Source organism: Marmota flaviventris, chromosome 1 (genome assembly GCF_047511675.1).
Source record: "Marmota flaviventris isolate mMarFla1 chromosome 1, mMarFla1.hap1, whole genome shotgun sequence".
NCBI classification, from domain to species: domain Eukaryota; kingdom Metazoa; phylum Chordata; class Mammalia; order Rodentia; family Sciuridae; genus Marmota; species Marmota flaviventris.
This window is the reverse complement of record NC_092498.1, coordinates 118,597,193-118,623,819: the sequence shown is the minus strand read 5'-3', so window position 1 is coordinate 118,623,819 and position 26,627 is coordinate 118,597,193. Positions and strand designations below refer to the sequence as shown.

The 26,627-nt window shown below is 39.4% G+C and overlaps 1 protein-coding gene across 3 annotated transcripts in view; it reads left to right on the top strand.

Moving 5' to 3' along the window:
• Nucleotides 1–26,627, top strand: part of Morc2 (MORC family CW-type zinc finger 2) — a 38,253-nt gene that overhangs the window by 2,519 nt on the left and 9,107 nt on the right. For 2 of the 3 annotated variants that reach the window (XM_027953432.3, XM_027953431.3), the window contains exons 2-17: nt 5,229–5,282; nt 7,657–7,691; nt 12,445–12,513; nt 13,017–13,107; nt 16,935–17,043; nt 20,288–20,447; nt 20,561–20,672; nt 21,210–21,335; nt 22,014–22,093; nt 22,777–22,859; nt 23,105–23,190; nt 24,546–24,686; nt 24,784–24,938; nt 25,075–25,203; nt 25,739–25,844; nt 26,161–26,293. In XM_027953432.3, the coding sequence (XP_027809233.1) occupies nt 5,229–5,282; nt 7,657–7,691; nt 12,445–12,513; nt 13,017–13,107; nt 16,935–17,043; nt 20,288–20,447; nt 20,561–20,672; nt 21,210–21,335; nt 22,014–22,093; nt 22,777–22,859; nt 23,105–23,190; nt 24,546–24,686; nt 24,784–24,938; nt 25,075–25,203; nt 25,739–25,844; nt 26,161–26,293 (1,669 nt within the window). Of the gene's footprint in view, nt 1–5,228; nt 5,283–7,656; nt 7,692–12,444; nt 12,514–13,016; nt 13,108–16,063; nt 16,174–16,934; nt 17,044–20,287; nt 20,448–20,560; nt 20,673–21,209; nt 21,336–22,013; nt 22,094–22,776; nt 22,860–23,104; nt 23,191–24,545; nt 24,687–24,783; nt 24,939–25,074; nt 25,204–25,738; nt 25,845–26,160; nt 26,294–26,627 lie in introns of those variants that run through there. The other variant, XM_071615332.1, reaches the window with a different exon arrangement.

Here is a 26,627-nt window from a genome sequence, read left to right as displayed (position 1 = left end):
CTTGGAAGACCATGAACTGGACTTCAGAAGTTTGGGTTCCAGCTTAATCAAGGACTATGCAATATAATAATGATAATAGTTAACAGCAGTTAATTGCTTTATGCCAGTAACTTTTAAGCTTTGTCTAATCTGTAAAGTAGACCTGCAGGATAAGGATTATTTTTGTTTTGTGTTTGAGGAAACTGAGGCTCAGATTAAATTACATGCTAACAGTTACACAATTGCTAATTGGCAGATTAAAGGTGCCAGGGTTTAAGACAAAAATATTTATTGACTACAGTGCTTTAGTGCTTTTAACCATTAGGCAGTGCTGCTTCTATCCATTTTACTTTCAAGGGCCTATTGTCTAAAAAACAAAGATTCACTTCTCACTTTAAAAGTCTTCAAATTTAATGTATGTCAGTTGAGTCTCTAATTTGAGGATTATATGTAACCCCCCCCCCCTTCTTTTTTATTCTGTTTTGTAGTTTATTAACAATAGCTGAAGCTGGGCATGGTCGCACATGCCTGTAATCCTAGCAGCTGGGAGGCTGAAGCAGGAGGATTGTGAGTTTAAAGCCAGACTAAGCAATTTAGGCCTAAGCAATTTAGTGAGACCCTGTTTCTAAAATAAAAATATAAAAAGGGCTGAGGATGTAGCTCAATGATTAAGTGCCCCTGGGTTCAATCCCCTATACCCTCAAAAAACACCCACAAAAAGCAATAGGTGGTCAATGCCAAGGCAAACGAGCAAACTTAAGTTGTTTATAAAGTGATGTTGGAGAATTTTCTGTTAATTTTATTTACCCATGTTGAAACAGAACCACCCACTTGCTTTAACAGAAGCTTGGAAAATTGTTTTGAAAGCTCTGGAATTTCTTATCTGGATCACAGCTCTGACCTTCAAATTTGTTCTACTGTGATAGGACTAGGTAGTCTATTAGACTTTTTACTAGTCCTACCAAAAGAATGAATGGATCCTAGAACACCAACATTAAGCCTTTTGTTTGTAGCTAACTTGAAGAGAGATCTTCATCTTGGTGGCTTGATTGGAAGTTCATTTTTAGAGGAAATTGAAAAATTTGAATTTTCACATCATGTGACTTATTACTCTTGATATATTAAGTAGTTCAATAAATCAACTTTGAAGAAGGAGAGATTGGTCTTATGAACCACCTTTGCTCTGTTAAGATCTTAAAATATTCTAGAATGTCTGACATAATATTGCCATATTGTTAATTATGAAAGAAATTGTGCTTTGCTTACACCCTAGGCTAGAACGGTGTAAAATCATTGTGGTTTAGTGAAAAGATGGCTTGGGAGCCAACCAACCGTAGGTTTGACTTCTTTCTTGCTGTGTCCCTGAGCAAATCAACTTCTTGAACCTTGGGTTCTTCATCCACAAGTGGGGGATAATCTGGTAGTGTATATGAAGAGTATGTTAAAGTTTATGAAGTTCTTAGCTCATCCATTGTATATGGTAAACATTAAGTGGTGATTATTCTTTTTATATTAGCTTTATGTAAACAAATAGTTGGTCAGTGCAGCAACTTGCTGTTTGGTGTTAGTCATAATGCAGATAAATTCTTAGTAAATTCTTCAGAATTTGTTGGAGACTGTAAATGTGTCAAATTGTTTTTTTTGTATTATGTCCTATGGTAACTGTTAGAAGTTATTCTTTGTTTGCATCAGTGTTAAGGACAAAAGGTGGTCTGGGAAATTCTCATGATAGCCTGAAAGTCTAGTTTCTTTTAATATTGGGTATTTTTTATATGATGATATCTTAAAGATTTTTACATTAAAGACTTTTTATGCTGTGTTTTTTTTCTTGTTAAATATTTTGTTTATTTAGTTGTAGTTGGACACAGTACCTTTATTTTATTTTTATGTGGTGCGGAGGATAGAACCCAGAGCTTCGCACATGCTAGGTGAGCCCTCTACTGCTGAGCCACAACCCCAGCCCGTGTTAGAGTTTTTTTAGTAGTGAGTTTTGTGACTGCTATTTCTGATATAGCGATAGTGACATCCCTTTAACATGAGATGTATATCTTAAGTCACTTGGTTTGCCATACTTCTTAGTGGTCTAATAGAATTAGATGCTTAAGTGTAAAATGGTTACTTTTTGTGTCTATTCTTGTTGGTACATTTAATAACTTACTTTGGTTATGATATTTCTGGGTTGTTTTATCTATATGTGAAGTGAATATAGGGGAACCTTCAGAGACTTCAATTTCTTATGACTTAGAGCCAGTTGAAACATAGGTTTACCCTCTAAATATATTAACGCCATTTGAGTGTAAAATGGTTGTTCCAGAATTCTCAGCTTTATTTTCTGCAATTAAATATTGTCAATATGTCCAAGAACTCAGCAGTAACTCCCCCCTGAGTGTTGCACTTGTGGGTAATCTAGTGCTTTAAATTTAGACATCATAAACAAGAAGACTATTTTCCTTACATAATAAGCTTACATACATGTGAATTTGTTGGTAGAAATGCTGTGCTAGAAAACTTTTTATTGTGGCATGAGCGGTATAAAAGCCACGATCAGTTAAAAGCAGAAGAATTTATTTTTAAAATGTCTTTTTCCAGATGGTTGCTCTTTTTTGCTTTACATGCCAAAGGATCTTTAGCTCTGTGAAGAAAATATTTTCTTTTGCTACTTATCCATTCTGCATCAGTGCTAGCTAGCAATGAGTATACCTTTGAAATATTATTTGGGAAAGAGGGAACTTGTTGGTATGTTTTTTATTTCTATGATTTTAAGAAATACAATTCTGAGTGTAACATCTGGAAGATCCACTATTAATCATTTGGAGTTCTAGAGAAGATTCTGAGCATTGTCTTTGATGTTCCATGAGTTATCACAAAAGGCTCGTTTTGTGATGTGTATTGCTATCACAAAAATATCCCTTAACTATGTTTTAAAAAATGTTAACTTATCTGAAATATTTGTTTATAGAATGGCAATGATGCTATGTAGAACAACGAAGACTGTTTGGAATTTTTTTGTTAGGTTCTAAATGTACAAGGCGTGTTTCTAACTTTGTACAGAGACAGTGAAAATTTAGATAGAGATGCTTTGTGTTTGCCCTTTTAAGATCTGCTTATTAGAGTCTAAATGTCTCATTTCCATGTGAAACAATCAGAAATATATATTGCTGAAGTATAGTTGCTATTTTTATTTTTGGTTTGTCTATTAGTTTTTCCAATAATTTCTATTCAGCATTCTTCTTTTTTTTTTTCCCCCCAGAGTTTAATGCATTCTGGTACAAATTGTTGTCTTATATAGTTGTTTTTCCAGTCCCCCCCAACTACCCTGCAACTGTATTTCTGAGATTCCCTGACTTATGTTAAAGTACACATTCATGTTGAAATGAGAAATATTGCAATAGAATTGGTTATTTTATGTTTTTGTATAGCAATCTTTAAAGTTGAAAAAATTAATAGTATAAAAAAACTAATTTACTTGGTAGGGAAAGTAGGTAAGTACTCTATCACCAAGTTAAATCTCTAGCCTTTTTTATTTTATTTTGAAAACAGGTTCTTGCTAATTTTGCCCAGGCTGGCCTTGTACTTTTGATCCTCCTGCCTCAGCCCCCTGAATAGCTGGGATTATAGTTATATTCCACTGTTCCTGGTTTAAATTCACTTTTAATTTGCATTACCTTAATTTTCCAGCACTTTTCTCCCTATTTCTTTTGTAGAGTATACAGAATGATTTTTTTTGTTTATCTAATTCATAATTTGAACAATTTAAAATGGTAATCTTAAAGATTAAAATATTTTTAATAATTAAAGATATGACTTAGGTAAGTTTTCTTTTAGAAACTTGGTTCTTTCATGTAAAATAATAAAGAGGTGGATTTTAGCCAGAAGAAGTTGAGCTCTATTTTCTTAGGTGAATTGGTGATAAAATTTCTACATCTTATTACGATGTATTATTTATTGGTCCATCCTTTGGATTAGCAACAGAGATATTCACTGATCTCATGGGGTAGAGTAGTTCTTAAATTCCAGAAGCCAGTAGTTTTATTTAATTCAGAATTCACATTTGTAAAAATGAGTTACTTGAGGAAGACCCAGTGTTCCTGTACAGTTCAGTTATGAGTGTTTATCTTATACATTAATGTTTTACAGTTTGTTTGAAACAGTATGGTAAGTGACTAGAGATTTTAAATGATGCTGGTTATCTAATTTTGATTCTAAATTTTTAGAAATTTTCACTCTGAAAATTTGGCTGAAACTTTTCATGCAAAAAAAAAAAAAAAAAAAAAAGAAGAAGAAGCCTGCAGGAATAATTTGGGTATTTTGGGGTATTTGTTAACAACTGATGATGGTAATGAATTTTTTGGGTTGATTTTGTACTTTCTTTAAAAACCATGTGGTTTTTCTAGATGGTTCTATGTGGATATACACTACTTTCATAGCTATTTAGAACTATTATGGTAAATGGCACAATTTAACAAGTAAATTAAGCATGCTCAATGAATAACTTGTTAGCAGTTTACTTTATCAATACCTTTGTGTCATCTACCAGTAAAAAAAAAAAAAGGAAACTTACTACTTTTATGCAATTTATAAGCAAAAATATTCTTTTTGAAAGAGAATGACATTGATCCTGACTTTCTCAAATTTTGGCTAAAAATACAACTTTGTCCACTTTAAAGGAAGAAATTCAAGACCCTCTTGAACAATTGCTTCTAGTTGGACAAGAACTTGGTGTGGTCTCCTAGGGACTCTGGTAGAGTTAACCCCTTCAAGGAGGGAGCTAGTGGTTGTTTCCTTTAGGAGGGTGCTGAAAGTTTGGGTTGGGTAAATATGCAACTACCAAGTTAATTCAGAACTCAGTAAAGGTATCTCTGCATAAATGGTATGCCTAAATTTTCATGTGAGATATGCAAAAACTAACAGGAGGTTAAGGCAATGAAAAAAACAGACATTTTTCTAGGTAGAATATTACTACTTTTAGCAGTTATTACATATAGGAACCTTTTAATGCTTAGGGTGGGTTTCTCAATTCAAAATAGGAAGAATAAATATTTCTTAGTAGGTGGGACTGAATAACACATTAAGTGGAATTAGCTCTAGAAAGGCTTGAGTTGTGGAGAAGTTACATTTCAGTTGTGTAAATCAATAAAGCAAATGGAAATTTTAGATTTTTTTCCTTAAAAAATTAAATATTTTATAATCTTGACTTATCAGGAGTCAGTTCAACTTATAATTCTTGTATTGACTATTTATCTTTTCAGAACCACTCATGAATTCTTGTTTGGTGCTCTTGCTGAACTGGTTGATAATGCAAGGTATGTAGTCTTCTAACATATGAGTCCCCTTGGAATGGAAACTTTTGGGGATAACTGTGGCTTTTGCTCTCTGGAGACTTTGGAGGAAAACATATCTGTAATAGTTATATCTCCTAAGATGAGTTCTAAAAAAAAGTACTTTTAAGGTCTGGGATTGTAGCTCAGTGATTGAGTGCTTGCCTAGCACATGTGAGGCACTGTTCAATTCTCAGCACCACGTAAAAATAAATAAATAAATAAAAATAAAGGTACTGTGTCCAACTATAACTTAAAAAAATTAAAAAATTTTTTAAAAGTACTTTTAACAGCACACTAATTGACGCTTTCACCTTGTTTCTTAATTAAATTCATTCATTGCTCTTTGTGTTCTAGCCTAAAAATAGTGAACTTATTGTCTCCCAGACCACTGTTCCTTGTGTATTAGAGCAAGATAATTGTGAAAAGCAGGGAATTAAGATAAAAATTTAGGAGTCAAAATTCATTGTTCAGATAAGCTGTGATTTTAATTCACTCTGCCACTTAATATCTTTAAAACTATGCAAGAGTTTTGTGTCTTTTCCAGATGTATGTTTTATTATAAAGGGACTCCTATTAAAATGTCTTCCGTTCTTAGAAGTGTTCTTGGAAGGAAACACTCTTCAACACTGGTTTTTTTTTTTAAATATTTATTTATTTAGTTAGTTTTCGGCGGACACAACATCTTTGTTTGTATGTGGTGCTGAGGATCGAACCCGGGCCGCATGCGCCAGGCGAGTGCGCTACCACTTGAGCCACATCCCCAGCCCTCAACACTGTTTTTTGCTGAGTTCTTGAGTGATGGAATCCTAACTCTAAGACTGAATAGAAGTTTGGGTTTATTCATAGACAGAGATCCTAGTCCAAATCAATAATTTTATAATTGTTATGAAAAATAACATAATATTTTATGACAAAACAAAATTTTATAGTATCAAGTAGCCTTATTCTTGAATGCAAATGGAAAATTCAAATGCATTATTTATTGACCAGTGTTGGTGAGTAATGAAAGAAGAGTAAGAGTTGTCCACAGAAATAGTTCTAAATGTATCTCCAGTTAGTGAACTTGCTTATAGTTTCCAGTGTGTGTACAGTTAACCTGTACTAGTATTACTTGTTGCTATTAACTAGGTTGTTTATGGAGTTGTGCTAGATAACACTGTATTCTATCAGAAAACTTCCACTTTATTTTAATTCTGATTGACTCAATGTTTCTTAATGGAATTTGTTTTAATTTCCTGCTTGTTAACTTAGCAAGACCATGGTGTGCTGAGGCAGGCAGCTTTTTTGTGTACCATATGGTAAAATAGAAATTCGTGGAAATATTTACCCGTTCAGGCACACATTTTGCCAATCTCAAATTTAATTTTTTTTATATATTATTGAGAATGGATATAGCTGTGTGGACTTGAACTCATGCCAAGCGTGCACTTTCACTGAGCTACTGCCCCAGTGCTGTGTGGATTTTGTGCATTTAAAACCAGTGAACTGTGTCTCGGTTTTCTTGCTTCTGGTTGGCAGATTGGACTAAATTATTTCCAAGTCTTTTTAGGAGCCTTCATTAATGACTGAATTTGTATGAGTTGGAGTCGAGATGTCCCAACTTCCTTTCATGTCAGGGAGGATAAAATTATGAACTCAGGATTGGTTTTCTGACTGCAGTGTGTATAACATTTTGTGTATGTATACAAATTTTCACTGGTCTTGAGATTATAGTTTTCCTTTTTTTTTATTCCCATTTTTTATTAGTACATAATATTTGAAAATAATGATAGGATTTGATATTACATATTCATACATGCACACAATATAACAATGTAATTTGAACAGTGTCACTTCCTAGCATCATTCCCTCTCCTTTCCATTTCCTCTGTCAGTCTCCCTTTGGTTTTAATGGATCCTTTCCGTAGCCTTTCTTTTCCTTTTTTTCTCTAGTTTCCACATATGAGAGAAAACATACAACACTTAACCTTCTGAGTTTTACTTATGTAGTTTTTATTTTTAAAAAATTCAATAAGAAGGAAAAACAAGACATTCTTAGAACGTCTTTTTTATGATTATAGTCATGTAAGTGAAAAACACATTTGAGTCATTTCTTAATGTGTAAAGGGAAATGTTCTTAATGATTCTTTAGATATTTTCACCAAGAAATCACTATTTAAAAAATGTATCCAGGCTCTGGATACATTTTAATTTGAAGATCCTAAAGTGTTTCACAGATGCATAAGGAAAATTTTGTTGCCAAATGTGAAAGTAAAGCTTTAACTGTATGTGGAATTTTTTTTGCTGATTGATATTTTATATTCTCATTTGGATCTTTTTTTTTTCCTTTTCTCTTTTTTCCCTTTTGATTTTGCAGAGATGCTGATGCCACTAGAATTGATATTTATGCAGGTAAGTCAGACTTTAGACCTTTCTTCTAATGCCTAGTTTCTTTTTAATTACTTATTACTGTGCGTAAGAAGAAATGAGTGAGAAATACTGGTTTTTGGAGCCTGCGGAGATGGCCCGGTTACTTTAGGTCATAGGTAGAAAAGGTGCAGCTCTGGTCAGGCTTGTTATAAGAACCAAGAAAATTGAAAAGAACACTGTGTGTCCAAATCTATATACATGGATTTGTGTGGATGATGGAAAATTGTAGTGGGGAATAAAATGACCAAGTACTGGTTGTCTTGTTAGGAAGGAGAGATCGATCCTGTTGGAGTTTTTCCTTTACTACCTATGGTAGGCACCAGTTCCAATCTGGATAGTTTTTGGTATTGAAGAAAACAACTGGTAACTGGGTTTGGCATTGGGTTTGCAAAGATGTTCTCAGGCAGAGGTGTCAGGAATAGGACTGCTTGGTTTGGGATTTGAAGCTATGGAAGCCTGTATTGTTTTGCTTACTTGATTCTGTTTTTCTGAGAGTGGTTGTAACAGTGGAAGAATTCTTAGTCGTTATCATGGCCTTTTAGTTTTCTTTAATAGTTTGCTTTCTTCCTGCTTGGAATTTAAACCAGCACCTTTTTTGGTCATTTGAATTCTAAAAATTTAGAAAAAAAATAGAGACAGCTTTTAAATCCAATTTGATTAGTGTGATGTTTTCCTCCTATTTTATGAAGTCTTCTGGAAGGTTTGAGATTTTATTTGAAGTAACATTGTCTTGCTTCTGAAAAGTTTCTTTATGTGAGAGTACGCAGTTATCAAATAACCCCTTTTTTATGAACCCACTTGATAAGTGGGAACAAGCATACAACTAAGTAATTCTCAGAATCTCCAATGTCATGCAATTATGAAGACTTGCTAGATAGAATATGATGATTTCTCATGGCGAATATACTTTGGACCAAAGAAAATATTAGAATACCTACATGTCATCTATACTACTTAAATTCTGAAAGTGCCCTGCTGAAAAAAACTCCATCAAAGTATTTGAAGTAGTCTCCTTTTATTTTTAGAAGAAAATAATAGGAAAAGGGGATACAATAGAAAATGTTAAAAGATGGTTACTAAATCCTCTGACCTTTCCAAGCCACATCCAAATTGTGCATTCAGGAGTGGTAACAGTTACCTCTGAAAGAGATAGTAGCTGTTTTAAACATTGCAAAGATGATAAAGCAGAGATTGGGTCTCTACTCCAAGCAAGGAAATTTAATTCTTGACACTTAGAATGCAGAACAGTTGCATTTCAATTTAAATGAAAAAAATCCATTGTACATTTATTCTGTGCTTAGTGCTACTCCAGTTGTTCTTTGGGAAAAGACCAGAGAGGAGGAGGTAAGGTTTTTGCTCTAAAAACTTAGTCTCTAATTGGAGAGACAGCACAGTACAGATGATTTAGAGAAAGATAACTAGATCTTGAGGGAACCATCAAGAAAGTTAAGGATTAAGTGGTATAATAGAAGCATCAAGCACCACAGCATTTCAGAAAAAGATTTTACTCCATGTATCTTAAAATTGGGAGCCTTGACTTTTATACTTACTCTTTTATACCTTAGGGCCTTATTAACACATTCAACAAGAGGAATCAAAGCAATGGAATCAGTACTAATCTTAGTACTTTGAAGTTTTTATTGTTAGTACATGGGTAAAAGTATTTTCTTGTCTCTTATTCTGAAATTGGATTTATTGATCTTGAAAATTTCCCCAGACATCAGATGTAATTTGAAGTCACCATAAAACTACACCTTAAATACTGCCTTTAAACCTAACAAGGGAAAAAAAGAAGCCAGCCTTTTGAAGTACAGAGGTGTTTGTTCATTTACCCAAAGTGTTCTTATTAGTTGGACTGAGACCATAATAATGTGTCTGTCAGAAGTAGTCTCTGGGTTTTTATTGACCATTTCTAAATTTTCTGGGGTAGTGCTCCCATCTCTTAAGAAAGATCTCTTTTCTGATGCCAGGACAATAAATGGAAAATAGAGTAAATGAAACAGAAATTAAGATTGCAGAATATAATGAAGAGTTTGGATAGCATTTTTTCAGCAGAGCACTGCATACTCTTACATAAATAAAGGATGCCATTACTTTATCACTTCTGGCTTTTGACTTATGGCTTCATTTTGTTTGTCTTCCCTTCACTGACTTTGTTTTTCAAGCCAGACTTGGCCATGTTGGAGGAAGTTTAGAAGTGCAGCTTTCTGAACTGGTTCTAACAGATTTAAATAGCACTAACAGAATCTGAGGCACAGCTGCAAAAAAAAAAAAAAAAAAAAGCAGTTTGGTCTTTGCTTTTTCTGTTGCTTCCAAGATGTATGATGGGAGGGGGAGCACTCAACCCATTCTCTTTAGACTCTTCTCCATCCAGAATTCCCTTTCCTTCATCCCAGACCTTTCCTTGGAGCCTTCGGTATCACTCAGTTGACACCTGATATCCTTAGTTGATACCTAATATCTGAATAAAGTAAATATTAGATATTAGGGATGACTCTCTATGGTGGAATGTCTGGGAAGATAGTTTTGAGTGGGGACACCTTCTTTTAATTCTCTTGGCTTAGTCTAGATCAATGTTTCTAAAGGGTGATCCACCCATGAAATTTCAGTATTACTTGGGAGAAATGAAATTCTGAGCTCATCCTGAGACCTATGCTATTAGACTTCAGCAGAGCCCAGATTCTGTACTTTCACAAGCTCAAGTGATTGTTATGCATACTGTCTTTTGCTCTCTCTGTTTTTTCCCCCAGCCTCCTTCAGCTTTAAATCCTTTTCTTTTTCTTTTTTTTTTCTTTTAATAGTTGTATATGGACAACATGCCTTTATTTAATTCATTTTTTATGTGGTGCTAAGGATTGAATCCAGCACCTAATGTGCTAGGCAAGCGGTCTGCCACTAAACTATAGCTGAGCCCCTAAATTCTGTTCTTCACTTCCTCTGTCATCCACTGCAGAAAGTAGCAAAGATTAGACTATTTTAGACTATAAGGTCCTTGAAGACAGTGATCACACCTGCTCTGTTCTCCGTTCTTGTCTCTGTCACAGACCCAGGCATAATAGCACAGTAAAATATCTCTAGGCTAGAGTTAGAATACCGGCTTTTACCATGCTCTGTACCTGGCCCAATTTGAGTCTCTGTATGATACTTTGGTTCTTTCAGATAGAAACTTTGATGGACTTTTGCATTTTTCTTGTTTCCTGCTTTTCACATCTCATTTGGATTCCCCAGACTCTGATAAGAAGCATTGCTATGGGGAGAGATTTTTTTTTAATCTACCAATAGTATGTGCAGGAAGACCCTCACCCTTGAACTTTCAAGAGGCACTTGTAATGAATGTTTAGCTTCCTGAACATTGAAAAATACTTGAAAATCTCTCTGGTTTATAGCCCTTCTGAAATAGTATTTTAAATTGCATTAACTGGTCTTTTTAATAGTGAGCAGTCATGACTCACCTGAATTTTAGCCTGAGGGGAGGACAAAGAGCATTTTAAACTGAGATTTGTCAGTATAGATAGTTGTACAAAGTTGGTGAACTGCAGCTTGGGTAAGATTTAAAAAATCCTCTGTTAGGGGCCAGGCTCCAAAGCAGTGTTGGGCTTGTCCTCTTCCTTTTAGTAGAAGTGCTACTTTTATTTCTTTGCCAAGCAGTGGGCTGTGAACAACATCTATACTAGGGAGATTGGCCTTAGTGCTTCTTTTTGTGGCTTGTGTGAGTCCTCTGCCTCTATCTCTGTTTTAAATCCTTCCCTCTTTCATGCACTTCCCCAATTCTAAAACTAGTTCCTCCATTGCACCTCCATTGCACCATTGTTGAGTCAGAAGGCACCTAGGAATCTAGTATATCCCCTGTCCCTATTTGAGAATCTCTTCTTCATTGTCTGACATGCTGGACCCAGACTACTTTGGGTTACCACTTGCTACTGTACAGGGCAGCTGCCTAAAGAAGAGATTCTTCTAACCACTGAAACTGCAGCAGTAGTCTTGTTGTATTCCCTTTCTGTTGGCCAGGAAGCCCTGCCACAGTTGCTGTGTATCTTATTGAAGGACTGTTCTTCCTTCCAGTCAGGCAGGTCTAGCTGGGAACCAAGCATTTCTTGCTGCACCTTGTGTCATCATACCCTTTCAAGGATCCATAGCTAGCAGGGGATGTAACAGTGAATACAGATAGCTCAGAAACTGTAGTTAGCCCGGGGATGGTCATATATAGACAGTAATTCATCTTTTAGATGACTGTATTCTATGTTATTACTGTATCTATATTATGTCTGGCTTCATTACTTAGCCTGAAGAATATCCCAGACTTAATTCACAAAGGAAGGTACGCTGGTGAGTTGGAGCAGAGTTGATGAGGTACAATGTGTAGTAGAGTACTTACATGTCTAGGGTCCATAGTATGGGAAAGTTGTGAGAGTAATCTAAGTAGAAAGAGGCAGAAGATGACTGAGGTTTGAGTGAAATATATGCAAATTCAGTGGTTTTTATTGTGGACCAGTAGTCCCTATGCTTGTTATAGATTCTCTCAATTTTTGTTATGAAGGAGAACACACTGGAGAACCTTTGGTGGTAATTCACACCCTCTGGGGACCTGAAGTTTAATTTGCACTAGCTAGGGCTATTAGAAGTAGAAGGTAGGTTTGACCTGAGCAAACTTCACACTGATCTACCTTCCATTCATGCCCACATTACCACCCTCTAGTGGATAACAGCCTAGTAAAGGCAGCTACTTCTTTTACAGAAAGACGAGAGGACCTTCGAGGAGGATTTATGCTTTGCTTTTTGGATGATGGAGCAGGAATGGATCCAAGTAAGTGATGAGATGATTGTTTCTTTGGAGGAGGATATAACCATTTTTACAAAACACTGATTAAGTAAACTTGTTTTTCTGTGGCCTCACTATTGTAACTAACAAATCCACCTGAGGAGTAAGAAGTCTCTGACTTAATTCCTCTATGTATTTGTCAGGTCTTGGCCTGACATGGGAGATGGGATCTAAATGGCAGCCTGAAGTCAGTCAGGTTACTTGTATCTTGATACTGTATTTATCAACTTGCACAACATCCTGGAACCAGAACTACCAAGGCCTTTCCCAGTCTGTTTACCATTTCAGCTAACAGAGAACAGGTCACAGTGTTGGTACTGACAGGCAGGCAAAGGTTACCTTAGTTTGCCTCATGGTTGCAAATTTCCTTGGAGTTTTTTAGCAGACACACAACCATGCTTGAACTTAACAAGTCTCAGACATTTCACTTTGAAGGTCTTGGGAGAGAAATGCTAAGTATTAACTTTCTCTTGTGTTTGCTGCTTCAGGTGATGCTGCCAGTGTAATCCAGTTTGGCAAGTCGGCCAAACGAACACCTGAGTCTACCCAGATTGGGCAGTACGGGAATGGGTTAAAATCGTAGGTATACTAGAAGCCTATCACAGGGCTCAACACAAAATCAAATGGTGCTGTCCTGCTGTCCTTCCTCTTGTCCTTCTATACCTCTAACTCTGGAACAGTAGGAGAATCAGGAACAGTGGTTTGTGACTTTGCTTCACAGATTGAAAAGTATGCACATCCAAACAAATTGGGGTGGGAGAGGCTATGGGTTTCTCTTGACACTGTATTTTAACTGTACCTCTCCTTTGGAAATTCTTATTTTTATCCTTTGGTTGAGGATGTGGGTGGTTCTCTTGTGGCACCAAGATATGTCGGAAATGGTGTTGCTTAAGGTGTAGCTGTTTAACTGAGCCCCTGGTGCATGTTATGTTTTGTGTCAGGCATGGGAATTGAGACACACACACACACACACACACACACACACATACACCCATGCCCTCACACATACACACACACGCCCTCACACCTGGAGGATGCTTTTCAGTGCACATGTCCTGTAAGGGCCTATAGCAGGAACCTACCTACTATCTTCAATTCCCTTGGGACTTCTTTCTCTGCCCTTGGTTTCCACTTGGTTAGTGTTTGGAATGTGTTGTTCTGGTTTTGAGTGAAGCCCCAAGAGAAAGGTTTCTATTTCTGAAATGCTCACTTCCAGCTGCACATACCTTTGGATGAAATAAGATTTAATGGAATTGGAGTTTGTGCAAATGGAATTATGAGTCACATTTCAAGTTTTGCTGTGGAAACATTTTATTTGAGAGGATGATGGTTTAATCTGCCAGTAGCCTTGGTTGGGCCTCACATGCAGTGTGCTTTGGATATGGAGAAGAGAGAAAGTACTTCCAAAGAGATTTTTAGGGGTCTCTTCCTAGACTTTGTGATTTCTCTCTCAGGGCAGATGTAATGATAATAAGCTTTTACCATTTGCAAGGCACTGTGCTAAAAAATGGTTGATCTCATTTATTTCCCACTGTAGCCTATGATGTGTAGCTGCTGTTATTTTCAGCTGAAAAAAACAGGTTTATAGGAGGGAAATGACTTGTCTACATACAGAGCAGGGCTATGAACCAGGTGTTTTTGACTGCAAAACTGGAGCTGCTGTCCATTCCATTTCAGTCAGACAAACTTAAGGTTTAAACTTACCTCTGTGAGCTTTGGTTTCCTCTTTGTAAGTTGCAATTATAAGGCATGCCAAATAGGTTAAGGATTATGCATCATTGCTGTGAGAATCCCTAGCCTGGTTTTGGTTTCTTATTTTATTTTTCTTGGGATCATTCTATAATGGATTTCTGGGTAAGACCTAGGGATCTGTGTGTGTGTGTGTGTGTGTGTGTGTGCGCGTGCTTTTTTTTTTTGCAGATGAAATGAATCACCTGTGATGATGATGAATCACTAGGAATCTTCCCCAGAGGATTCTTCTTCTTCTTCTTTTTTTTTTTTTTTTTTGATTCCAGGGATTAAACCCTGGGCACTCAACCACTGAGCCACACATCCCCAGCTCTGTTTTGTATTTTATTTAGAGACAGGGTCTCACTGAGTTGCTTAGCACCTTGCCCTGTTGATGAGGCTGGCTTTGAACCTGAGATGCTTCTGTTTCAGCCTCAAGAGCTACTGGGATTATAGGCATGTGCCGTGGCACCTCCCCCCGCCCCCACCCCGTTTGAGATGCGGTCTTGCTGTGTTGCCCAAGCTGTTCTCAAACTCATAATTGTTTAGACTCAGTCTCCCAAATAGCTGGGATTATAGGCATGTGCCACCATGCTTGACTTTCCCCAGAGAATTCTGATACAGGTGCTGTAACTACCCCACATAGGTCTTTTACACTGGTGGGAAATCTTGATTTCCTACCTGGATCGTAGGGTCAGATGCCTCCTATCTGGTCCTGTTAGTTCTCTGGGTTCAGTTTTACCTTTCTGAATGTGTTTTCTAGTTTAGAAAATGGGGATTTTCTTTCTAGGTACTAGGGATTGAACCCAGGGCCATTTTCATGCTAGGCAAGTGCTCTACCAATGAACTTTTTACTCCCAGCCCTTTTTACAAAAATATTTGCATTTTTTTTTTTTTTAAAGACATGTATGGTCTTGCTAAGTTGCCCAGGCTGGCTTTAAACCTGTGATCCTCCTTCCTCAGCTTCTTAAGTAGTTGAGTTCTAACTTCGACCTTATTCCTCACATGGAGGTTCAGGAGTAAATGAAATGTGACTCATTATGAAAGTGCTTAGAAGTCTGGAAAGGAACTTTTATAGAAGTTGAGAGTGTTGTCGTTAGCATATCCAGTAGACTAGTGAAGGTCCCATTGAAATGGAGCCATCTAGTGTTCAGAGTAGGCAGTTTAGTCATTTTGAAATCAGTTTCAGAAATTGAAAGTTTCAGGATGAGGTGATTTGTGGCAGAGTTAGGCAGAGAAGCAGAAAAGCCACCAGAGAGATGGTGTTTTGGGGTTCTTATCATTCAGGCTCTCTGGTCAAGATAAAAAACAGAGGGAAGAAAGAGACTCAAAGAGAGTTTTTACCATGTTAGAGTAAGGGCAAGTTTTGCCAGAAAGTAAGATAATGTGTTTCCTTTTGCTACCTGCAGTCTTCAGGGAGGAGGACTGAAATTGAGGGGAAGGAGCCCTGCCAGAACCTTGGTTGCTGGAGGAGAAACAGGACTTGGCAGCCCCTAGGGCATCTCTGGAGAGTGTCCTGGGAGTTTTCCTGAGTGTTTGGGGAAATGGGGCATGACATTCATTTATGTGCTTGGCATGCCAGTCTGGTTTGTTTTTGTACACAGAAGACAGTAATGAGGCTTCCTACCTCCGTCATCTCCCGGGGGTGTTTTGAGGACTAATGAGATAATAGCCATAAAATCCCAGAAGCTGTTCAGAAGAAGAAAGGAGCTAAACAGCTTCATTGTTGAATGGGCAGTCCTCCCAGTGGTGCTTCATGCTTCTGCTCTGCTCCATGTTGGCTGGAAAGACCTGTCTCTGCTTGCTCCTCAGAAAATTTAACATGGCCAAACAGGAAGGAAGCACTAGGTTCTACTCATACTTTTGCTTTGTGGAAATCTTCAAGGCACAGTTCCCAGAAACCACTTGCATCCAAAAGTAAGGACCTGCATGTGTCCTAATGAGCTTGAGGTGGCAAAGCAATTCTGAGATAGAAGATGGCTATAATTATGGGTTATAATCCAGTTGCAAGCCTCCTGGTTATTGAGAATTCTATTTTGTTAGGACCTAAGTTTGGCTGAGCCGTGGGTTCATACTGGATTTTGAAGGACTTGTAGGCATAGACACTGGGCTGTTCCAGGATGTTGCTGCTGTTTGAGGATTTCACGGGAGGGGAACTTGGATCAGTGAAGAAAGGACAGGATGAAAACTGGGTGTGGCCCATATAGAAGTCAATATGGTGAAGGTATCAGTTACTGAGATCTGCTGGTGGTACAATCAGAGACACAGCAACTTTTGTGTGACTGGAATGAACCTGGAACTTGAGGGCACAGGGTTACTTGTTAGCTTTATTGTAACAGGCTGGGAGTGAGACTTACTGGGGGCTTATGGGTCTACAACTACTGAACTTTAGAAGGATGGCAAGAGAGCTCTGTATGGAGGGTAAGTGTGGATGAGAAGGTTGTAGGAAAAGATGGAGGAATTACAGGCTTATCAGAAAAGCAAAGCAAAAAGTGTTGAACAATTGGGAGAGGAAACAAAGGCTGTGGAGCTCAGCTCAGGTGCTGGGACCTAAGGAGGCCTTCAGAAGAGCCCTTTATAGAGGCAGTTTCAATCATATCCAGAGGGTGAGGTTAGTCTTTTTGCAGATAAGCTTTGAATCTCTTGGACAACAACTGGTTTTCTTGTTTCCCTTTCAGGGGCTCAATGCGCATTGGGAAGGATTTTATCCTCTTCACCAAGAAGGAAGACACCATGACTTGCCTCTTCCTGTCTCGTACTTTTCATGAAGAAGAAGGCATTGATGAAGTAGGTTCCATCTTTGTGGTCTGAGTCACTACACCACATTTCCTGAGTCTGCCCAGGCTGTGTCCATAGGCCTTTATAGTGCTGGGCTCTCTGGGGTTGTTGGATTGATGCACTTGCCTCTGTCACAGGCTTATCTGGTTGAATGAATTGGTTGAAGAGGTAAGAGAAATGATAATATGAGAGGAAGTGAAATTTCAAAGCACTTAGAAAACAGCTGTCTTGTTTCTGAGAATGAAACTGTTAAATGGCAGAAATCAAGAGTTGGATTTGCAGCTCCTCCAGATCTTCAGCTTGAATCCATCTGTGGAGGGTGTCACCATGGAGAGCTATGTTATAAGGGAGAGTATTTTGGGCTTCCCTGACTCTGGGTAGAGATTGTAGCTAATGGTAATAATGGGAATAACAATGTCTTTCCCATTTGATGATAGTGATTTTGTGGAATGGGCTTTGAGAATATTTTCCTTTTGAGGAACTATGTTGTTGTTACTACCTTTGTCAGAAACTACAAGTCACACAATCTTCAAGGTCTGGGCAGATAGTGAAACAAATGAGTGTATAGAAAACATTGGCATGAGCTTGTTATTAAATGGCAACTGCTATTTAGTTTCACTTTTGGAGTGGCTGCTACACACTCCAGTGATTATTGCTATGTTGGAAAATTGGGTTAATCCAGAATATTTTTACTTTAAAACATTTTTGTAGTATAATTAATTGATTCTTTTTGTGACCTGGTAACTCATGTATCTGTTCATATGTATTCTTATTGAGGGGATTAGGGAAGTTCTCTGGTCTATCTAGTCTCAAACTGGATTCTTACCTCCTTTCATGTGTAATGGAGGTAAGAGCTTGAGAAAAGGGCCTGAGAGGTTCTGTAGAAAGAAGTCCATGGGTGTCACTAAGCAGAAAGTTGAATTCACAGTTTCAGTTTAATTCCTCTCTGTTGCTTAGGTGTGATTGAATTTGTTCTGGTCCTGTTTAGTCACAGCAAACTAGTTCATGCTGTGAATAGCAGAGTGTCTTTTCTTGTCTTTACTTAGCAAGCCAGTGGATTTGTTTTCCTTTTTGGTGCAGTACATTAGTTCATTTGGCATACTTGGATTGAGGGATGCACTACAGTTGAAAAAGAGCAGGCTTCCTGGAGAAGGTAGGATGGAAGAACCTTGCTTGGATTGGGATGTTTGGGAATGTTTCCTGGTCCAAGTATTAGAGTGAACTACCTGATAGGCCCTGGTTGTGGTAGGCTGTTGGGACTCATACCAGGGAGGTAAGAGACATAGATGGAGTCATTATCTGTTTAGGATGTTGGATCTACAGATGTGGAGATTGATCAGGGAAGGGTGAAAAAGGATGAGAGGGGTGGTGGGTGATTTATGGTTTTGGTGTGGCAGGGCCTAAAAGGAGTCCGTGGGGACAGTGGGCTACCTGGAGCAGAGTGGGGAATAGAAGTGGGGCATGTGAAGGGGTTAGTGTAAATTTGTTCCAGACATGCAAAGTCAAGTCTAGATCTGGAGTTGTGGGAGGTCTGGGCTCTGGGCTCTGAAGGAGAGAGTGGAGTGAGAAGAGGACCTGGGATTTAGGCAGGCTAACGTTGAAAGTTCAGAGGAAGGAGAAAGTGGCAAAGGACAAAGAAGGGTAACTAGAAAGGTAGGAAGTAAACTGGGAGAGAGGTTACATTGTAACTGAAAGAGAATTGACTTAATAGGAGGAATGGGTGCCATTGGAAGTAAGTGGCCATGGTTTAAAGTGATGCCAGTATCACCTAGGACTGTTGTAAAGATTGGGAGATAAAAAGTGCAGGTACAAGTTCATAGTACGCAAATGGAAATCAGTTCCCTTGGTAGAAAAGCTAGGTTGAAAACTCTTCCTTACTTGGTGCTGGAAGGTCACTATTTTGGATTGTACTCTAGTGTGAACTCAGCCAAGATTTCAAAATAAGATCATGTTTGGCTGAGGAGGAATGTGTCCAAACCAGCCCCATGGTTGAATACTTTCAGTGCAAAGCTTAGAAATCAGTGGTGTCTCTTAACAGTTTATCTTCCTGGCACTTCAGATAGAGAGTCTCTTTGTCCTGAGGGTGGGCCAACTGGTTTGAATCCCTGAGGTGCCTCAACTGCTTTGCTGTGTTGAGAGAATTCCTTCAGTCAGCCCTCTGCTGAGCTCTACAAGGGACTGCTGGCTCAGAGGAAGGGGGAAGGGCACAGTGAATCCACTAGGGAGTATTTGAGGTAAGGTTTTTGAAGACAGAATAGGATTTTAAAAAATATTACTTAGGTATAATTCTAAGTTCCATATATGTGGAAGAAGGCATTAATACACACACACACACACACACACACACACAGAGTTGAAAGAATAATTTTAAAACAAACAACCGTGCAGTCGCCACTATGGACCAATGTTAGAAACCCTCTGTGAGCCTTCACCAATCATATTCCTTGTTGCATCCTGAAGGAACAACCTTCAGGTAACTTTTGGGATGATCGTTTCTTTTTGTCTACAGTTTGTTATCTGTGTGTGTATATCTAAATAGTAGTTTACATCTGCCCATTTATGAGTTTTATGTAAATGGACTTGGACTGCAGGGTTTTTTTATATTTTTTTATAACATTTTATTTATGAGATTCATCCATGTTGATAATACTAGCTGTTTTGTTCATTTTTATCAGTGCAGAGTATTCCATTGTGTAAATATATCAGTTTAATTTAGCCTCTATATAGTGGATGTTTGTGTTATTCCTGTATATGTTTACTGACACTTTTTTTTTTTTTGAGACAGGGTCTTGTTAAGTTGCTGGGGCTGGCCTCAAATTTGCAATCCTTAGCCTCCTAAGTAGCTGAATTATAGGCATGTGCTATCGGCCTAGTTACTGATACGTTTGCACAATTTTTTTTTCTAGGCATTTACCCTGGAGTGGGATTGCTGATTTATAGGTTCTATTATGTGTCTTTAGATTTATTAGATAATTACAAATATTTTTACCAAATTAATATAATGGCTAGGGTCATGCCAAAGAGGGAACTGCCCATTTAGAGAACTGTGGGGCAGAAGCCAGCACATCTTGAGAGGAAATATCCCAGAGGTTGAGTCTTTGGAAGTGGCAGAAGCCACAGAGCCTCCAGACTTCTGAGCTTAGGCCTAAGTTCTGGGCAATGTGGAACCACTGAGGAAGAGAGAAAATAGCTGTATATTTTTGGGGAAGCCTGTTTTGGGGTTTCACAGCTTCTATCTGTGCTTACTCCAAAGGTGATTGTTCCATTGCCTACCTGGAATACTCGGACCCGGGAACCTGTCACAGACAATGTGGAGAAGTTTGCCATCGAGACAGAACTCATCTACAAGTACTCTCCTTTCCGCACAGAGGAGGAAGTGATGACCCAGTTCATGAAGATTCCTGGGGACAGTGGTAAGCAGGCTTTGAGCCTCATGCCCTAGAATCTGGGAGATCCAAGGCCACAAGTAGTGTGGGCATGGGCCAGGAGTGCCTGGCAGAACAAAAGGAAGATTTCTGTTCTTCAGGAACACTGGTGATCATCTTTAATCTCAAACTAATGGATAACGGAGAGCCTGAACTAGACATAATCTCAAATCCAAGAGATATCCAGATGGCAGAAACCTCCCCAGAGGGCACGTGAGTGTGACTGGGAAGGGAGGCATGTCCTAGAACTAGTCTTTATTCTCTTAGGAGGTGGCTTCAGCATAAGAGAAGAGAGCTTATTCCCTGCTCTTCTCTCAGTGGCAGTATTAGAGTTTATGCAACTGAGAGCACATGCCTGCTTGGCACATGGCAACAGGACAATAGCTCCTTAGCAAAGCTTAAAGAAAGGATTAATGATCCCCTGTTTCACCTCCTTGATTTGACAGAAGAAGAAACTGAGACCTGGGAGGGGAGAGGAATTATCCAGGGGTCCACAGTAGGGCAGTGGTAGGGCTAGGTGAAGTCTGTGGGGAACACCTGTGCTTGGGGACACAAGAGCTGTGGGGGACACCTATGCTTGGGGACACAAGAGGGGGCAGGTTGTGGTACCCATGCGAGGGAGCATCCCATCAGGGTGGCAAGAAAAGCTAAAATATAAGGTGGAAAGGTAAAGGGCCTACAGTGGGGACCTTGGTTAGGATTCGGGGATAGGGGTAGGTGATAGCACTACTCTGTTCTTGCTGCCTCCAGGAAGCCAGAGCGACGCTCCTTCCGAGCCTATGCTGCTGTGCTCTATATTGATCCCCGCATGAGGATCTTCATCCATGGGCACAAGGTGCAGACCAAGAGGCTCTCTTGCTGCCTATACAAGCCCAGGTAGGGGCCTGTCCACCTTGACTGGGGCTGGAGCCTGGCTGAGTTTTTTGGGGGAATTGTTGGGAGTAATTCAGTATGAGAGGCTCTGACAGTGCTGGTTGTGTTGGGGCCTTTAATCTGAGTCACTGCTCAGTCCTGAGGGAGGGACAAGTGGCTGATAGGTTGGGGAGTTCAGCCATCTAAGCTTGTCAAGCAATATAATGCTTTCTGATATGTGGAGGGTGGCACAGCTATTGTAGTCTCTCAGTTTTAGGGTCAAGGGACCTTTAGAACGCTCCACAGGAAAGCAAAGGCTCAGTCTTTTTACTGAGGTTTGTCTCTGCTGTGAGATTAATGACACCCTGGTGAACATTAAAAACAAAGGGCTGGGGTTGTAGCTCAGTCATAGAGCACTTGCCTTGCATGTATGAAGGAAGTGGGTTTGATCTTAAGAAACACATAAAAATAAATAAACAAAGGTATTGTGTTCTTCTACAACTAAAAATATTTAAAAAGGAACAAAAACAAACAAAAAACCAAAGCAGAGGCCAAGGGGCAAGTGGAGTAAGGAATTGAATTTGTTCGGTAAAATTAGTTCGGATTTGTTTCATCAAAAGGGGCCAGGGTACTTTCTGAGCTGCTTGGGTTGGCTGCATGCCCTACTGGCTCGGTACTCAAGTTGCTTTTTCCATTGTTCAGGATGTACAAGTACACGTCAAGCCGTTTCAAGACCCGTGCCGAGCAGGAGGTGAAGAAAGCAGAGCATGTAGCACGAATTGGTAATGCCATTTCCTATGTAGGAGGAGAGCATGGGATGGGAGTCCCTTGGGAGAACACTGCTGAGAGCCAAAGCAGGGGTCTAGGATTAAGGCTGTTCTCCTGAGCCTTGGTCCAGTTCCTATCCAACTCTTTCCCCATATCCAGCTCCCTCAGTACTTTTTTCTCTAAATTCTACTCTCTTCTGCCATTTTTAGAGCCTTATCTAAAATACTTTCAACTCTTTCGCTTGCCCAGGGTGAAGAATCCCACACTGATCTTTGATCCAAATACTTGTGAAATTTGTTTATCTGACTCCAGGGCAGAAATCTCAAGGTCTCTCACCAGGGATACCAGGACTTCTTAGAGATTTTTGGCTGCTTGATGGCTAATGATAGGCTGAAAATTTCTTTTGGCCTCCAGCTCAATTTGAATTGCCTTGGGTGTTTGTTTTGTTTTACCTGTTCTGATTCATTTGGAAGTTTGAAAAGCATGTCTTATGTGTAAATAGTACCTGCTTCACATTTTCCTTTCTGAAGTAATCCTGTAGTCTAGGCTGGAAGGGCTGTTCCAATGTTCCTCACCAGCTGGCCTTTTCCTTGCTGGTGTATACACTTTTTGTATAGCAGGGACTGCTCTGTGGATCCAGGAGGGAAGAGAGTTTTGAACCTTTGAATTCTTTATTGTTGTTTCTTCTGGGTTTCAGCTGAAGAGAAAGCCCGGGAGGCAGAGAGCAAAGCTCGGACATTAGAAGTACGCCTGGGTGGAGATCTCACTCGGGACTCAAGGGTAAGGCCTCATACCATTCAGCTCCTCTCCAGCATATCTGGCACTTACGATCCCTTACCATGTGAGCCTGGTCGAGCAAAATACAGCTTTTAAATTTGTCCCCAGTAGGGATCATTTTCTGTAGGAAAAAGATAAATCTCTGGGTGTGGTTTTAGAGTAATAGAATTTTATATGTAGTGTCATAATATACCTCCTGGGGCCCAGAGTACCTCCTCTGCTTACCTGATCCTGATGTGTGTGTCCAGGTCATGTTGCGACAGGTCCAGAATACAGCCATTACTCTGCGCAGAGAAGCTGATGTCAAGAAGAGGATCAAGGAGGCCAAGCAGCGGTGAGGGAGCTGTCCTTCGAACTTTTATAATGATGTAGCTTTTGAAGGTTGCCATTCTGTCACCAAGACTACTTTGAGAAAGACAATATTGTGATTCCAAATGCTTTACAAATATCCCTGCAGGGGAAAGGTTTTACATTGAATTTCCAGCTCTTCCCTAAGCCTACAAAAGGCAAGGCAAAGCTGGCACCTTGAACACTTAACTGTCCTCACCAGCAGTTATCTCACCTTCCTTCTTTACTTCCTTCGTTTTTTCTTTTTTATCTCATTACTGAGGATTTAACCCAGGGGCATTTTGCCACTGAGCTATGTCCCAAGCCCTTTATAAGTTTTTATTTTGAAACTGGCCTTGAACTTGGAATCTTCCTGCCTCAGCCTCACAAGTGGCTAGTGATATAGGCATGCACCACTGTGTCCTGCTCTTTCTTTCAATGGATGTACAAGGGCTGAGGGTATAGCTCATTGATAGAATATTTGTGAAGTCCTAGTTCAATCCCCAGTACCACCAAAAGGTGGAAAAAATAGATATACAAAATGCTCATTGTATAGAACTTGAAAAATACAAAACATTTAAGAAATGCAATTCTAAGTTAGGCACACTGGTTCATGTCTGTAATCCCAGTGACTCAGGAGGCTGGGGCAGGAGGATCACATTTTCAAGGCCAGTCTCAGCAATTTATGCTTTTATCATCTGGTGATAACCTACTCTTAGTTTTTTGTGTTGCACATATATACATTCATAATTTGTTCTCTTCTTGCTATTTACAAATGTGGAGTAATGCTATATATTGAGTTTTGTAGATTTTTAAAATTTAGAATATTCGTTTGTCCTGGTTCACTAAATTATCCCCTTGTCCTTTGTCCCAGCTTCATGTCTAGAGCCTTTCTGGGGTGTAAATTCCTATGCCTGCAGGTTACTTCAGTCTTCATCCTTTCATTGCTCGTCTGCTTTTCAGGCATCCAGTATTTTGTTGACATTAATCAACATAATGGTGTCTTCTTTCATGTGTTTTGTGAATTTTTGCCTAAATTAAAAAATTAATTTACTATCACATTAGTGGAGTTTGGGGGGAGGTATGAAGACAACCTGTGTTTATTTCTACCATGTGTCTATCTTTGTGGAGATTTGCAGCAGCTTCTCAATAACTCATTCATACAAAAACTTGTCCCTGTTTTTTTATTCAGAAAGTCAGAATCATATGCTTTTAATTAGGGAAGCTTTGAGTTTTTGCACAGTGTGCTGCGAGACTACTAGATCACATAGGTTTAAGCTTAACACTCTTCATTTCCATGGTATTTGTATGCTAATGAATAGATTTGCCTGTAATTAATTAATTTTTGGTCATTGTTCTTAGAGCACTCAAAGAACCTAAGGAACTGAATTTTGTTTTTGGGGTCAACATTGAACACCGGGACCTAGATGGCATGTTCATCTATAACTGTAGTCGCCTGATAAAGATGTATGAGAAAGTGGGCCCACAATTGGAAGGGGGCATGTGAGTACTAACCAAGTGGAGCTTTCTAGACCAAGGAGGATGGCAGGAGGGTTTTGGCAACTGAGATGACAGGACTGTGTCCTCATTCTCTTTGCAGGGCATGTGGAGGGGTTGTTGGAGTTGTCGATGTGCCCTACTTGGTCCTAGAACCTACACACAACAAGCAGGACTTTGCTGATGCCAAGGAGTACCGGCACCTGCTGCGGGCTATGGGGGAGCACCTGGCACAGTATTGGAAGGACATTGCCATTGGTAATGGGACTGGACTGCTAGGCCTTTGGTCGTTCTCTTTTTTCTTCAGCCTTAAGAGGCTCTTGTGGCTGGAAAGGGTGAGTTTAGGAAGAGGGCAAGGCTGACTACTAATGTGATTGTGGGTGTTGCCTTCTAGCCCAGCGTGGAATCATCAAGTTCTGGGATGAGTTTGGCTATCTCTCTGCCAACTGGAACCAGCCCCCATCCAGTGAGTTGCGATACAAACGCCGGAGAGCTATGGAAATCCCCACCACCATTCAGTGTGGTGAGTTGGGGTGGTTGGAACCCTCCTCCTGAATCCTTTCCATTGTAGTCTTTGACCACTCCGGCTTCCTTTTTATCTGCATGCTGACCTCCTGACTTGACTAATGTTCATGGATCTAATTCTAGGGATATGTCTGTTTGTTGATAAGTTTTGCAAGCTCAGTCTTAAGGCTGTGCCAGTTTCTCCTGACCCTGCTGAATGAGGCAGAAGGTCACCTAACCTTTCAGGTTTGTCTTGTCATAGTTGGGTCCAGGCTCAGTGGGTTTGGTACCATATTTCTAATGTGAGTGCATGACTGAACCAGGATCCAGTTGGAGGAGGAGGGGTTTGGGGTATTTATTTATTTTCATCTTTGCTAGAATTATTGTCTCTGAGAAAAATTACTGTTCTGTAAGGACAGGCAGAATTGGCACTAAAGAAAAGATCTTTGTGTGGATAGTCTGGGGCATCCTTGTCTTGGGTCTGGCTGTGAGGAGCCTGGATTCCAGATATTATTAATGGGGTGTGGCTAACGTGGGTGTTTTCCATGTCACAGATTTGTGTCTGAAGTGGAGGACCCTCCCCTTCCAGTTGAGTTCAGTGGAAAAAGATTACCCTGACACCTGGGTTTGTTCCATGAACCCTGATCCTGAGCAGGACCGGTGAGCACTTTTTCTAACACGGAGATTGTGAATAATCTACCACCCTTTTTTCCTCACTATTTCTCCACTCTTTGGGTAAATAATTTACTACATTTCTTGAGACCAGTGCTCACATCCTTATCTCTGGCTTGCTGTACTTAGTAAATGCCCAAAAAGGAAGAATAGACACATGTCCTGCAGTGCATGCCAGTTTCATGCCTTGAGAGTTCTGAGGAGGTTTCTTCTTTGAGAGAAAGCAGGGTTGGCTGAGGAGAAAAGTCCCTGCCCTGCTGGAGCTTTGTCTTGCCATGGCCTCCCTAGCTTTTTCTCTTTACAGGTGCGAGGCTTCTGAACAGAAGCAAAAGGTTCCCCTGGGGACATTCAAAAAGGACCTGAAAACCCAGGAAGAGAAGCAGAAACAGCTAACAGAAAAAATCCGCCAGCAGCAGGAGAAGTTAGAGGCCCTTCAGGTGTGTGGGCAGTGGGCAGAACCAGCCTGTATAGGGTCTTCCTTGGACCCACTGTCAATTTTGCCCTCCACTCACCCATGTATGCTGGTCAAGGCTTTCCAACCCTAGATTGCAGGCTCTGTTTTTCAAGTATGCCTTGCTTATTCTTTCAAAAAAACTATTTTGTTTATATACTCCAAAGTAGTCCAGTTTATTTAGGATGGATGAAAAACTCGAGAAAACATCCTGTTGTAGAATTAACCACATTAAATATCCTTCCAGTTTTTTCACAAATACCTAAATGTAATATATATAATTACAATTATATTTTTCATAAAAGTATGGAGATTATGGG